General features: G+C 31.2%; 1 protein-coding gene across 1 annotated transcript; it reads right to left on the bottom strand.

The window, feature by feature from the left end:
* Positions 1 to 13,275: 13,275 nt before the first annotated feature.
* LOC132725009 (E3 ubiquitin-protein ligase cblA-like) lies at positions 13,276 to 15,318 on the bottom strand. The gene is made up of 2 exons (XM_060710002.1): positions 14,837 to 15,318; positions 13,276 to 14,075 (listed from the first exon to the last, which is right to left on the bottom strand). Exons 1-2 carry the CDS (start codon positions 15,288 to 15,290, stop codon positions 13,855 to 13,857), a joined length of 675 nt encoding a protein of 224 aa, XP_060565985.1. The 5' UTR covers positions 15,291 to 15,318; the 3' UTR covers positions 13,276 to 13,854.

The raw sequence follows: 15,318 nt of genomic DNA, 5'->3' as shown, positions 1-15,318 counted from the left end.
ATTAAGATGTTATCAGAGTGCCAAAATCAAAGTCACCAGTTCATAACAAAATACACATTATGCATTAGAAATAATTATGATATTTTATAGTATAATTATAATAAGAGATATATCTCCCTTATTTGTAATACATTCATAATTATCTCCATTTCTTCGGCACAATGACTTATGTAGTGCCGGTATTTTTTACCTATTCGTGAATTAAGTTGTTAAATGTATATGTTTGTCTATTTAGGTTGTAATACTTAAAGGAAGCGAGTGATCACGGAAAGAATAGTTATTTATATTATGTTCATTTCATTTTTTTTCTAGAAAAGCAACAATAATGACAAAAAGTCATGTTTTAACATTAACATGAAATTAACATGCTTTCAAAATACAAACATTGTACCAAATTAAAAGTTGTCATTATTAATGAACTGTAATCAGTACTTTCTGATTATTTTGTATGATTAACTCTCAGCCTTCTAGTGCAAACATAAAATATACATGCACCCGTGCGACCAGTGCAGACCAAAATCAGTCGGCATATCCTTGACATCTGCTCATGACCTGCACTATTCCATATTAAGTCAGTACATATTTTGAAATTTTCCCTTAAAATGAGTAATGGTTTTGTCCAGATTTAAAAATGGGCAAGTCCATTTTAAATATTTTGCAGAGTTAGAGGTGTAATCAGCGACTCACAAACACTTATCTGTAAAATGTATTGTTCAATGTTTAGCTAAAATTTGTATTTCTTCAAAATATCTTACCTCGACCCTCATTTCATATACTGAACGTCAGGGGAAGTAACTGAGATCACAACATCGAGTTGCAGACACACCGGAAGTCGCAAATTTCCACTTTAAAATTTATTGCCGTCTGCTACCTGTGGATACACTATTGGTAACATGGTCGAACAAATGTTACATTTTTTAGCATTTAAAAATAATTGTAATTAAGATTATAAGTTATTTGTTTAAATTACTGAAATGTTTTTAATGACCCATAACTCAGCATTTGATAAGAATATATTGTAAACTTAAATTATCATTTAAAACATGACTGCTTTACGTAAAGTTGACAAAGTGGCATACATATAATTATATAAGTTCATGACACTTAACAGTTTGAAGCAAGAAAGAAAACAACACATGAAACTTAGGGTACAAAAAATGTCATAAGCTATAACATATAATTGAGCCGCGTCATGACAAAACCAACATAATGGATTTGCGACCAGCATGGATCCAGACCAGCCTGCGCATCCGTGCAGTCTGATCAGGAACCATGCTGTTCGCTTACAAACCCTATAACAAGTAGAGAAACTGATAGCGAACAGCATGGACCCTGATCTGTCTGCGCGGATGCGCAGGCTGGTCTGGATCCATGCTGGTCGCAAACCCATTATGTTGGTTTTGTCATGGCGCGGCTCATATATACCTACTATATTATATATACCTGAATAAATGATAATGAAAAATGAATAATGCAACAAACGATTTAAAGGCTAACGATGTTGATAGTTATAATCAAATTCATGACGACGACGATGATGGTCTGGATCCATGCTGGTCGCAAACCCATTATGTTGGTATTGTCATGACGCGGCTCATATGTATTTTCTGCTGTATGACACAAGGAAACAACAATATATTTAGTCAAAATCAGTTTAAATGAGCCAGACGTAGACCATATGTCGGCCATTTTAAAAACAGTAGGTCATCATCTAAATCGCAGTAATGGTGTTTTATTTCAGTTGTTTAACATATTTCAGTATAAAATTTCTACATTTTTCATAATTTTAAATATTAAAAGTATCTTTACATCATAGCTCAAAATTTACTTTTTCAACGAACAAGAACATTTAGAAAATGATTATTGTTTTAGACGTATGCACAAATTTAACTGACCATTGTTGCTTTTTTCAAAAAGTTTGTATAATATTGTTCTGTTTTATGTAAAAATCGATTTAAAATATTTTGCACAAACACTTTGTTGTTCAGGTGTTTTAATAAAATATATCAATTCTGACAAATTTTAACACTGGTCACATCAAAATAAGCCATTACCGTGAAATAAGTGATGACGCAGAATTAATAATGTTGAGTACAAATCAAAATCTAGTATAAAGTTAAAGGTGTTTAGATTATGTTCCCCGTTAAACAATAATAATGAATTCTGAGGTAGGAAGTTACACAACAAGAGCTGTCGGTAGGACAGCAACGCTCGACTATTCTTAGTGCTTGATTGTAAAAAAAAATGCTTGATACAGTTTCCTCAAAATATTTGAGGTATTACAAAAACTGTAACATAAATTCTAAGTCGAAAAAAGGGGCATAATTCTGTCAAAATGATTAATACAGTTACCTCCTCCTGTAAACGGGTTGGGGTCATGATGGTGAACAAGTGTGCAAAGTTTAAAAGCCATAGGTCAATGGACTTTGAAAATATTTGAACTATTACAAAAACTTTAACATAAATTCTAAGTCGAAAAGGGGGCATAATTCTGTCAAAATGCTTGATACAGTTACCTCCTCCTGTTAACAGGTTGGGGTAATGATGGTGAACAAGTGTGCAAAGTTTCAAAGCCATATGTCAATGGACTTTGAAAATATTTAAACTATTACAAAAACTTTAAAATAAGTGGTTACGCCGACGCGGACGCCGACGCGGACGCCGACGCTCGGGTGACTACAATAACTCTACTTATTCTTATCGAATAGTCGAGCTAAAAAGCATACGCAAAACGAAGTGTTTTACAAGAACAGACGACCAAGTGACTCTAAATAGCCCTTACTCGTTTTTTTTCGAACAGTTGGGCTATTATGAAACATTAGACAATAATGATATGTCAACATAATTATTACATTGACACGAAAGTTTATTTTTCAAAAAGTAAACAAGACATACATTACAAAGTTATGATTTCCTTTTTCAAAACCCTAACCTGCTGAAAGCGAGTCCAGTATAGAGCTAGGCCAGCCTGTAGATATGGTGCATGATTGCACGACAACTGTCGTCTGCTAGGATTCTTCCCGCCATTTCCTGCTTAACGTCTGCTCAATGATCAATAAACATTTTTTACCATCAATCGAACAATAGTCTGAAATATATAGTGGTAATATTTAGAAATATACAATTTTATCTAGTTTTGTCTTTCAAAAGTAATCCAGTGATGTTTTCTTACGCCATCTGAATTCAAACGAAATAACAAAGAACAATAATATTATACTAGTCTAAAATGTCGCATTCTGCATCTAAAATAATCAGTATAATTAAATGTCACATTCAACACCCAAATATCATTATTAGAAATGTCACGTTCTAAATCTAAAAGAATCAATGTTATCTTTAATATATTGTCGTATTCTCCACCTATATATTAATATAATTATCAAAAATATCACATTACTCATATCAAACATCAATATAATTATACAAAATTGGGTATTGTACAGCTAAAAATTCAATATTAACTATAAATGTGTCTCCCATTTCTAATGAAATTGATATAACTATTTGAAATGATGAATAATAATAATTCGACTAGTATAACAAAATCCAAAATTTTCAAATCGATCACAATGTATCAGCACAGAATTAACTGTCTTATCGACCACCAATTCCCAAACTATTCAGAAATAAGGCCTGAATTTTCGACAAAGAAACACTACCATAACACACAAATGACATTAACAACTCCAACAAAGACAAAGAAAAACTGCAAAAACACACATAAACAACTCCCACAAAGAGACAAACTAAAACACCACACTCAAATCGAATAACCCCAATCACATACCAACTCCAAAAAATCAATCACATACCAACTCCAAATATTTGAGAAAGAAACCAAAACAACCAATATAGATATAAACAATACACACAAAATATCGTCAATATACATAAACATAAAACATAATTTTCAATTTTAACAAAAAAATATCTTCCATTTCTAAAATAAACTTTTGTAATTTTACGCAATGTCAGTTACTGACATAATACCATTTACATGTTTATATGTATATCAAATTTCTTATAATGTCAAATTTTCCAAATGTAAATTGAATTAAAAAAGTATGCTGTTTTTACGTTGCATAATGTGTGCTGTCCTTGTTCCACAAGCATGGCCCGATATAGTATGATTACTTGCAAGTTCATTGGTTCCTTTTGAAATTTCATCTTCTGAAACTGATAAAACTTACGCAGAAAAGTTAAAATTCAATTGTCTAAAAATAACTAGTTTTAAAAAAAAACGCTTGTTTCTATAAATAACTAGATTTACCTGATGCTCACTATCTTGAACAACGTCATTTCATCATCATTGTTACACCCATGGACGTCCTCATCAACATTACCATAAACAACAACATTGTCATCAACATGGCCATCAGTTTTACATATCACACGTCAATCATCCGTGTCAATACTTTGTTAGACCTCATATGCCAGCTATCAATTATTCATATCTGTATTTTTCTTTATTATTAATATCATAAGCCAATTATCTATGACAATGTTTTGTTAAAAAAAAAAATCATACGTTAGCTTTGTATTATCTGTTTTGTTTTAACATCTGACTTTTGAGTATAGAAGGAAATAAATAAAATTATTGTTATTACCATCCTTAAGAACAGAAAAGAATCAGGAAATGTAGGCCTACAGTAAGTGAATAATTACATGTACATGTACTAATTATTTACAATAATCACAGTCAAAAAACACAACATATTGTAATTATGCGTTACGATTTATATTCAACTCCTACATCGCTGAAACCAGTAAGTAATCTGCCCCTTAGAGCCAGGACATCACGCGCATCAGACTCTAATCTGGTGTAAGCTTTTGGTTTCGAAATCCCTATAACTTCGAATGGAATGTTCCAATGCAATGCTGGACAAAAGTATTACACACATTCAGTAAAATGGCATTAAGTGATACAGCATTTTATATCAACTTCCATGACATTTCGTCGAAAGACATCGCGTCGCATACAAAAGTTTGTCGAATGTGACATTTGGTCCAACACGACAGTTTGTCGACATTGAGACTACGACAACACTACAACAATTGATAGAAATTTAACTTTAACAGTTTAATCTTACAACACTTGAAATCCCCCACCCCATCACACTAAGTATCAGGTGGTCTTGATTAGATGGCTACAGTGGTAAGTAAATATGAATAATAATTATTATGGTCAAAAATACCGTTAACTATGATCGAAACATCACATGAAAAATTAAAAGTTTAACATGTATAATTCTATGATTAATGCTAATTTATAATTAAAGTCCTTATTCATGGAAAATTTAACTTTTTGTCAAACAAATTGTACCTACGAAAACTATTTGATAATTTACCTATTTTATGAGATACAATAACATTTCCCGGATTTTCTGTGAAATATTTACATTTTTTCCTTTAAAAAAACAGTAACGCTTTCCCGATTTTCATGTGTAATAATATTACGTTTCGGCTATATAGTTTTAATAAAATATAAAATAACTTACATTTTTTATTGATACTTAGTTCTTCGACGTAACAATTCCAAACCTCCCATACTTTCGTTCTCACAAACTTCACGCAAATGTAGCTAACAGTAAAGTGCATGGAAAATCACTCGACCATGAATCTTTAGCGCTCGGGGACAATTTGTATGTTTAACCACTGATTGATTCTCACCAAAAAAAACTTTACTAAACAAATCCGTTAAAGACGCCAGCAAAACATTTTTCGATCTCTTTTCAGTCACATGATTCAAATTGCTATGTATTTATATAAAACAACTGTTCCCCGCCTGGATTATTCGGAAGGATCAAAAAGTTAACGTGGTTGGCACACCATCATGTGACATGCGCGAAACAGTTTTTATTCGTCATTCGAGCATTAAGACGCAAGAACAATTGGAAGTGGTATCAAAATGAAATATTGAAAGAAGCTGGGACCTTAAAGTTAAAAACGGTTTATAATATAAGTTTGTTAAGGTATTTAATTAAAGGAGCTCCACTGAGGTCCTAAAACCTAAACACATTAAAAAATACATTCTTACATAGATAAACTGCATGGACATTTAAAACGGACAAATATGCAAAAGATGTTAAAAATATATAGAGTGGTATGAAAATAAATATTTCATGAGTGGCGGTAGCCACGAGTGAAATGTGATAATTTTCATGCCACAAGATGAAAATAAATCATGTATTTATAGAAAAAAAAAATGAATTTTCTGTTTATTATACATGTATACATTTGTTTCTATTTTTAAATTACAATTTGGAAGACTAATCCTTAAATTTTGTGTACTGGCAGAATTTAAAAGAAAGTAGTCCGGCAAGACACCATTGAAAACACGGAAAATATGTTTCACTAAAATACTTTTTACCGTGAAAAAACGAAAATGAAAATAAGCATTTCAACAACTTGAAAAAACTGCCTTATCATAAATAACTGTAATGTAGCTAACGATTTGTTGATTGATTTATTATTTATTAGTAACAAAAAGAACTGAAATTAACAGGAAGAGCAGACTCAACAAAATATTTAAAAAAGGACTGAACAGAACTAAATATTCAAATTATTAATGTATAAACTTAAAATAAAATCAATTTATGTACATCTACTTGCAGATGTGGTTTTACGTTAAGTGAATCTTTTTGGATTTTCTGATCAGTCTGACACGAGAAATTTCATCGATAGGCCCTCCATCGTGTTATCTAAATTTAAGAGTAAAATTTAATATTTAAATATTAAACATATCAAAATGGCTTTTTTTTTTATCAATTATGTTAAATATATCGTACCATCTTTTCTAATAGACAAATAGAATAGTTATTAAATACATCAGCATAAACATAAAATAAATTGCGTATTACAAAAAAAAAATTGCCTTTTCCGTTTAGGCATATATCCTTGATAAGTATTGTGATTATGTTAACTTTTATAATGTTTAACTTTAAGTTTATTTGAGCCGCGTCATGACAAAACCAACATAGTGGGTTTGCGACCAGCATGGATCCAGACCAGCCTGCGCCTTCAGGATCCATGCTGTTCGCTATCGGTTTCTCTACTTGTAATAGGGTTTGTAAGCGAACAGCCTGAATCCTGATCAGACTGCGCAAATGCACAGGCTGGTATGGATCCATGCTGGTCGCAAACCGATTATGTTGGTTTTGTCGTGACGCGGCTAATTTCAATCTAAAATATACCGGTTATTAAATACGGTAGAATCTAAATAATTTAACCTTATGTTTTTTGCCTTAAATTACGACAAGCAACACAAATATATTTTTTATAAATTTTCCCTTATATCAAAACGTTCCCCGATCCAGGGATTTCCCCCACCTTTTTTTCGAGCAGTTTTCTTTCGAGATCCGTTGTTATTCGCGAATAAGGGTAGGGTTACCGTTCTTCAATCAAACAAATGGACACAGCAAGCAAACATAAATGTTTTATTTGATTTAACATAAAATGCAATTCATACATTATAATTGTAAGAAAACATTAGCCATTTTCCAACATATATATATTTTATTTTATATGAAATGTATTTACCTGTCTCTATTATCTGACAAGGACAAGAAACAGTTCCTAAAATTCTAGTTAAACAACATTCGTAAGCGATGGATTTCAATCATCACACAGAATATATTATATTAACAAAATACACAAAAATGTTTTCACTTTGCATATGTCATAAAAACATAAACGACTAATAATTTGACACTATTATAAAGCATGTTTTGAAAATTTACTTATACACAATAGTTTGTCATTTAATCAAAAACAATGATACAATTAATTATTTCTGCATTACTTAACCCTTTATGAAAATATATGTATCTTTAAATCCAGTTATTTTATGTAATTCTTTTCGAAAATTAAATATGCTATGTAAAAAATAATTATGTTTATACATACATATGCTCATGTTTTATTGTATTACTTATTGTAATATTATAACGTTTCTTTTACGCGCCAAATGTGACGTCTATTAACGTAGACGTTTGTTTTGTACGTTTACGTCATTTTTATTTATATATCAACTGAGGAAGCTGAATAAAGCGAAACATGTTTTGATACTTAATTTGTGTTGGATTTTGATCCAATTATCCTATCTACTCCTTTACATTGGCATACATACATGTGAAACTTTGTATTCTTGTTTGTAATTCAATATACATAAAAGAAGGACAAGACGAGAATGCAATCATCATACATTATTAATTAATAACATTCAGATATAAAAATGCCATCAAAATTCATATACTTTTGGCGAATATTCCCCACCATACACTTCAGTGTTGTTATTCCCTGCGGTCTGGAGACAGCAGGGTATTGGTACGCGTTTAACTTTTGAGGCATGGAGGAGCACGTGACCTGTTTTCGGTACATGGAGGAGCATGTGATCTGTAAACCGTATATGATTGGTTAATTGACCTTTTCGAAAACCCAGCTAAATACCGTTTGCCGGTACGTTACGGATTTACCTGTAGGGAATTAGTCCGAAATATACCTAATTGAGAACAAAAATCTATTACGTGATATTTCTAATTTTCTATAATTATTTAACCGTTGAAGGTTGATAGAACTTGAATGATGTGTTTGAAAATTATCAAAGTTTCTTTAATATCTATCTCAAATTTTACAAACAATAAATTGTTTATACTGAAAATCTACAAAATTAAAATATTCGTAGTGGCTTCTGCCATAATAAATAGAGATATTTTTTGCGTAAACTTGTGTGTTTACTTTATTTATTTTTTGCTCGGAATTATTCATAAAATGGTAGGCCTATTTAATCATTTTCTTAAAAAGAAATAATTGTTTTATGTTCGACCTTCTCCGGTCTTCAACGGTCACATGCAGTTTCCAAAGACCTTCTTCTATATTGTTCGATTATTGTCAACTATATTCCTGTTACAAATGTTTATTTATTCTCTCTCTCCCCCCCCCCTCCTCCAAATAATGTTGAAAATAGTTAAATGAAATATCTTTATATCATTAAAATGTTCACCGCAGGAAACCATTTTACTTGTATTTCTCTGGATCACTGATAGTTATCGGGGTCATTGATGTTGCCAGTAGTTAGATAGCACGGAGGAAGTTGACGAACTTCAAAACAGTTGGTGACGTGTTGATACTACACATGCATTATCCCTTTAGCAGTCCGGCTCTTCGATATTTCGGTAGGTGTATATGTAAGACATGTATTCTTACCAAGATTGGGAAATGCATCAAATAATATTATATGTATTATATTTTTTCAGGAACCATGAAGTTTCGTTATGTTAACAGTAGTAATCTATTCCTAAGTAGTAAAGTGTATTACTTTCTATATTTGGAGCAACGTAATTTTATATGATTATTTAATTTTTAATGAATCGATTTAAAATATGCTGGTGTTATTTTGACGGCATTTTTATAAGCTAAAACAAATGTGTATGGGTATATTGATATTGTAAGTCTTATACAAAGTGTGCGTTTTCAAAGTATGTTTCTTCTTTTGAACTCATCAAATACGTGTAAGTGTACAACATACATATATCATATGAAAATAATTCAGTTTCGTTTAACAGTCTACCGGTTGCGAGTCGCGGACGTCAAATCATAAGGCTGGATTTCCATGAATCCATCATCCAACTGCGATGACCGCTTTCGATAATCCGACATTTGGACACAGGTTCAGAAACTCTTATTTTCAATGCGAGATATTCACTGCATACGACTTCATTGTTTGTTATTCGAAAAAGAGAAGGGATGTTGAGCTTAAAACTTACTTTTGATCGCAATCGGACCTTCAGTTGGCATTTCGTCAAATAATTCGTCAAAATAAAAACTTAATGTGATAAAAAAAGAAAATTATTCAATCCAATTATGTATTATTGTCCTTCTCGTTTTGTCACTTACTTAGCACGATTGTTTCATGTTTCTAAACTGCAAGACTAAAATCCAACCTATATTGGAAGACCTTTTATCTTAATTAAAAAAAAAGATAAATAAAAAGAAAAATACGCAAAAAGTAAATTAGTAATGCTCACACTGTTTTACAGTTAAAATGATTTTGGTCTACAGTGGTCACATGACAGTAGGGTATACGGGTCGATGATAAAACATGGACAAATTTCAACTGTAAAATAACAAAATTTAATATCATAAGATGTCATGTTCCTTCATTATCACAATTTTTAGTGTGTTTTTTTACCCTGTTAAATTAAACTTCACATGAACCTTTATGATAAGTTCAACCAGTTTAAACATAATTGAACAATATTACAATTATAATAATATCAAACGGGTTTTCTTTTCAAAATGTTACCAGCATCACAAACAAATAAAAAACGAATATATTGTAAATCATATTTTGATTTGGTAAAAGATCATAATTATTAAAAAAATATTTTCTGATATGCGTTTACAGTTGAAAAACAACAAATAATAATGAAATTATGACATATATACAAATACATGTAAAACAATAAAAGTATTTTATAACACAACTTATGATATTAATCAAGCGGATTTATGAACACAATAACAGAAATGTACATCAAAAACGTTGAACTATAAAGTAAACAACACAACCCGGATTTAGAAACACAATCATAAGGTATTAAACTAGTTGATATGGGAACGCAATAAGAAACATATACATCAATGCCCTCAAAAAAAAAATATCCCGGACCAAATCAACAAATTGAATATAGATTCAAAACAATAAAATAATTAACAACAAAACAAACTGTGTCATGGTGAAGTCAATACATTTATTTTCAATAAAACGTGTATTATACTAAAAGTGAACCCAAATTGACAAAAAAACATTTGCAAAAAAAATCTGGAATATTAACATTGTAAGAAAAAACAGCTATTTATTCAAAAATTCAAAAAAGTATATAAACATTTTTTATATTTGTCGGGTCTCTGATGAAAAAAAAACGTAAAGAATTTTTGTCAGGAACATATACAACTGAACTATAAACACTTACAAAATGTACACTGATTAACGAACATTATAAAATAAAATAAAAAAACAAAATTTAAAATGTTGATCATTGGTAATATCAGCTATAATGTTTGAAAGACATTCTAAATTCTTAGTTAATGTTTTTTGTGTTGATTAAATATAAGATAAACTGGAAAAAAAGCTATGCATATATCTGAAATATTTGAGGTAGTGGCACATATAATGTATTATTTGCTATAAAAGCAAAAAATTACATACCAGCAGACATTTTCACAAAAAATCTTATGATTTATCTTAAGTTTTTGACTTACGATAATCGTAAGTTAAATCTTAAGTCATTTTCACAAAGCCACTCGTAAGTTAAAATTTTATCTTAAGATAAAAAATTCACTTACGATAAATCTTACGATAAAAACATCCATAGCAACATTCATTTGATATTGATGTGCATGCTCTATATTGAATTCCGGTTTTAAAATCAAGTAATAAAGAGCTTGAAATATCTATTGAACACAATCAAATTTCAATAAGAACAAAAAAACAAGAGCTGTCGGTAGGACAGCATGCTCGACTATTCTTAGTGCTTGATAGTAAAAAAAATGCCTGATACAGTTACCTCCTCCTGTTTACAGGTTGGGGTCATGATGGTGAACAAGTGTGCAAAGTTTCAAAGCCATATGTCAATGGACTTTGAAAATATTTGAACTATTACAAAAACTTTAACGTAAATTCTAAGTCGAAAAAGGGGCATAATTCTGTCAAAATGCTTGATAGAGTTACCTCCTCCTGTTTACAGGTTGGGGTCATGATGTTGAACAAGTGTGCAAAGTTTCAAAGCCATATGTCAATGGACTTTGAAAATATTTGAACTATTACAAAAACTTTAACGTAAATTCTAAGTCGAAAAGGGGCATAATTCAGTCAAAATGCTTAATAGAGTTACCTCCTCCTGTCTACAGGTTGGGGTCATGATGGTGAACAAGTGTGCAAAGTTTCAAAGCCATATGTCTATGGACTTTGAAAATATTTGAACTATTACAAAAACTTTAACGTAAATTCTAAGTCGAAAAAGGGGCATAATTCTGTCAAAATGCTTGATAGAGTTACCTCCTCCTGTCTACAGGTTGGGGTCATGATGGTGAACAAGTGTGCAAAGTTTCAAAGCCATATGTCAATGGACTTTGAAAATATTTGAACTATTACAAAAACTTAAACGTAAATTCTAAGTCGAAAAAGGGGCATAATTCTGTCAAAATACTTGATAGAGTTACCTCCTCCTGTCTACAGGTTGGGGTCATGATGGTGAACAAGTGTGCAAAGTTTCAAAGCCATATGTCAATGGACTTTGAAAATATTTGAACTATTACAAAAACTTTAACGTAAATTCTAAGTCGAAAAAGGGGCATAATTCTGTCAAAATGCTTAATAGAGTTACCTCCTGTTGTCTACAGGTTGGGGTCATGATGGTGAACAAGTGTGCAAAGTTTCAAAGCCATATGTCAATGGACTTTGAAAATATTTGAACTATTACAAAAACTTTAACGTAAATTCTAAGTCGAAAAAGGGGCATAATTCTGTCAAAATGCTTGATAGAGTTACCTCCTCCTGTCTACAGGTTGGGGTCATGATGTTGAACAAGTGTGAATAGTTTCAAAGCCATATGTCAATGGACTTTGAAAATATTTGAACTATTACAAAAACTTTAACATAAGTGGTTACGCCGACGCCGACGCCGACGCCGACGCTCGGGTGACTGCAATAGCTCTACTTATTCTTATCGGATAGTCGAGCTAATGATTCAAACTGATATAATTCTATATCTTGATTGAAGATAATTATAAATATCTAAAAGGTCTACTTTGTTATTAATAAATAAAAAGGTACCACTAGTACATGCTGGCAATGAAATCGAACTCACCAAATGTACAAATTATTAGTTTTCAATAATACTACAATATAGTTCACATTTAAACTATTCATAACCCTCTCCATCGTGACGTCATCAAGTCATGACGTCACAAATGTTTATATTTAAAAATAATTAAACCTCAAATTGTGTAATTTATAGCATACTGTTTGCTTAATATATATTTTTCCTCCAAGTTTTTGTTTGTTTTTATTGGGTTTAGGTAAGAGATACGTGATATTTTACCCTTAAGAAAGAAAAAATTACACTTACAAGTGGGGAAGACCTATCGCAAAGTTACGACAGATTTTGCACTTAAGGTTTTCTTAAGATTTTTTGTGAAAAGGAGATTTATCATAAGATTTCTCTTACGATAAAAAATTGTCGTAAGATTTTTGTGAAAATGTCTGCTGGTTTATATCATTATAAGTAAAAACACTACGTACTACAAGATTTGTTGATACTGCTATTTGACGTTAAAAAAGTTAATATCTTTGATCAATATATGCTTAACAAATATTCAATGTAAGTAACATATATATGTACGTTGACAATTATAACTTTCTTAAATCTACATGATACGCTTTGAAAGAAAATAAACTATTTACAAACGGGCATGTCTTGCCTTTATCTCCAGTGTCACTGTGCGCAATATGTACAGAATGAAAGAATAAAAAGAAAATGATAAAATGTAATGTAAAAAAAATAACAAATACACATTATTTCTACAGTAATATGGTGCTTTGTATTATAACAAATAATTTGAAACTTAGATTATATATCAATGCTACCCACACCTTATTCACCAAACATTTCCATCATTTTTAAGTCAAGGCTGGAAAAGAACGGTAAGGTTTTCCTGAACAAGCATAATAACTTTTTTCTTTACCAAACCGTTGTTATGTTATGCTACATTGGCTTTCTTTATCTATAAGATAATTATAAGTGCATGTATATATGCATTTTCTATCAAGCTGTCCTTCTTTCTTTAAGTTCTTTAAGCTAGGTACGTGCGCACGGTACCTTTAATATATTTGCCGCACGTGACCACCGTGCAATATCGTACAGTAGGTGCACAAGTTTCACACGAGACAAGGTGTCCGCATGGTAAGAAAACGATACAGACGTCATTAACATGACACTTTGTACATAAAGATTGTTGTTTTAACATATCATTTTCCTCCTTTAGCCTTTTCTGTTCCCTTAGATGTTCATCACCTGCAGAAAAAAAAAATGCGATCGAAATTTTTATATTCGAGAATAAAAACGTCAATATTTTTTTGTCTTTGATATTCATATCTTTAAAAAGTTATATAAAGTATATCATTATAGTGTTTTCGTTTAATACGTTTAAAAGTAATTAACTATGAAATACACTCAAACGTTAAGACCTTTATTACGGCCCGGTCCGTTGCTATGCATAATGAAATATTTTCTCGAGCATGCGCAATCTGCGAAGGTTACAAAGAACACACTATACACATGCAGAAAAAAAAGAAACAATGCTGCACAAGTTGACGTAAATGTATTAAATTGTATGAAATTATTATAGCAAATTTTAACAGAAAAGGCAAAAGAAAAGTTATAGCCAATGTTGCTATAAAAATATATGCAAATATGAGAAACATTTTGCGGCCACGTCGAACTTGAAAAAAAATGAATGATTATAACTAAAACAAAATCAAAAGACCACATGTCTCAACACTTTTAAAAATAAATATATATTATATTCTAAACAACATTGCTAGGTAGGTAACATTGCTAGATAATTGTTTGTAAATAAATAAATTAGCAGTAAGACAATGATTTGTGGTTTTTTTTCTTGATTTTTTTTTTCAAAAAAGAAAAAATAACAAACAAAAAAACAATAAACCTTATTTCTTGTTATTGTAGTGTAAAAATGCAAACACAAGATAAATTTAGTTAACTAAGATCATATTAAGATGGGTGATTCATATCTTAAAATCAAAATTTCTTACGGCTTGCGGGACTTTCACGTGTCGTCTGCTTTGAATTTGCCCGTTTACTTCCGCTTGACGACATAGTTGACACGTTCTGTTGTCTGCCTTGGCTTTCATCCCCATTTACATTCCCAGAACACTTTTTGTCGTCATCATTATGACGTGTCGCAGTTTCCGGTTGGTTCTCAGACGAACCATTATTAAGCAGTTTCTCGTTACCCCTGGCAACAGCACCACTTACATTTTCTAAAGGGGCGTTTTGAGGAGTTGCACTTTCGTGACCTTGTATTTCCTGTGTTGTTGTGGTAAATGTTTCATTGTTTCTTTGGCGTGATTTTGCGTTTGCAGGTGCGCGAGCTTCAGTGTTTGCAGATGCGCGTGCTTCAGTGTTTGCAGGTGCGTGTAATTCCGCATTCTCAGGTTCAGTATTTTCTTGAGATTCAGAGTCTTCGATTTCAAAGATTTTCTCCATTATGTTTGTAGCTGTTAAAATTCCATGT

This window comes from Ruditapes philippinarum, unplaced genomic scaffold, assembly GCF_026571515.1.
Source record: "Ruditapes philippinarum isolate M1 unplaced genomic scaffold, ASM2657151v2 ctg9507_1_1_1_1, whole genome shotgun sequence".
Classification (NCBI taxonomy): Eukaryota; Metazoa; Mollusca; class Bivalvia; order Venerida; family Veneridae; genus Ruditapes; species Ruditapes philippinarum.
The sequence above is the reverse complement of the archived record's forward strand: the minus strand, read 5'-3'. Positions and strand labels throughout refer to the sequence as shown.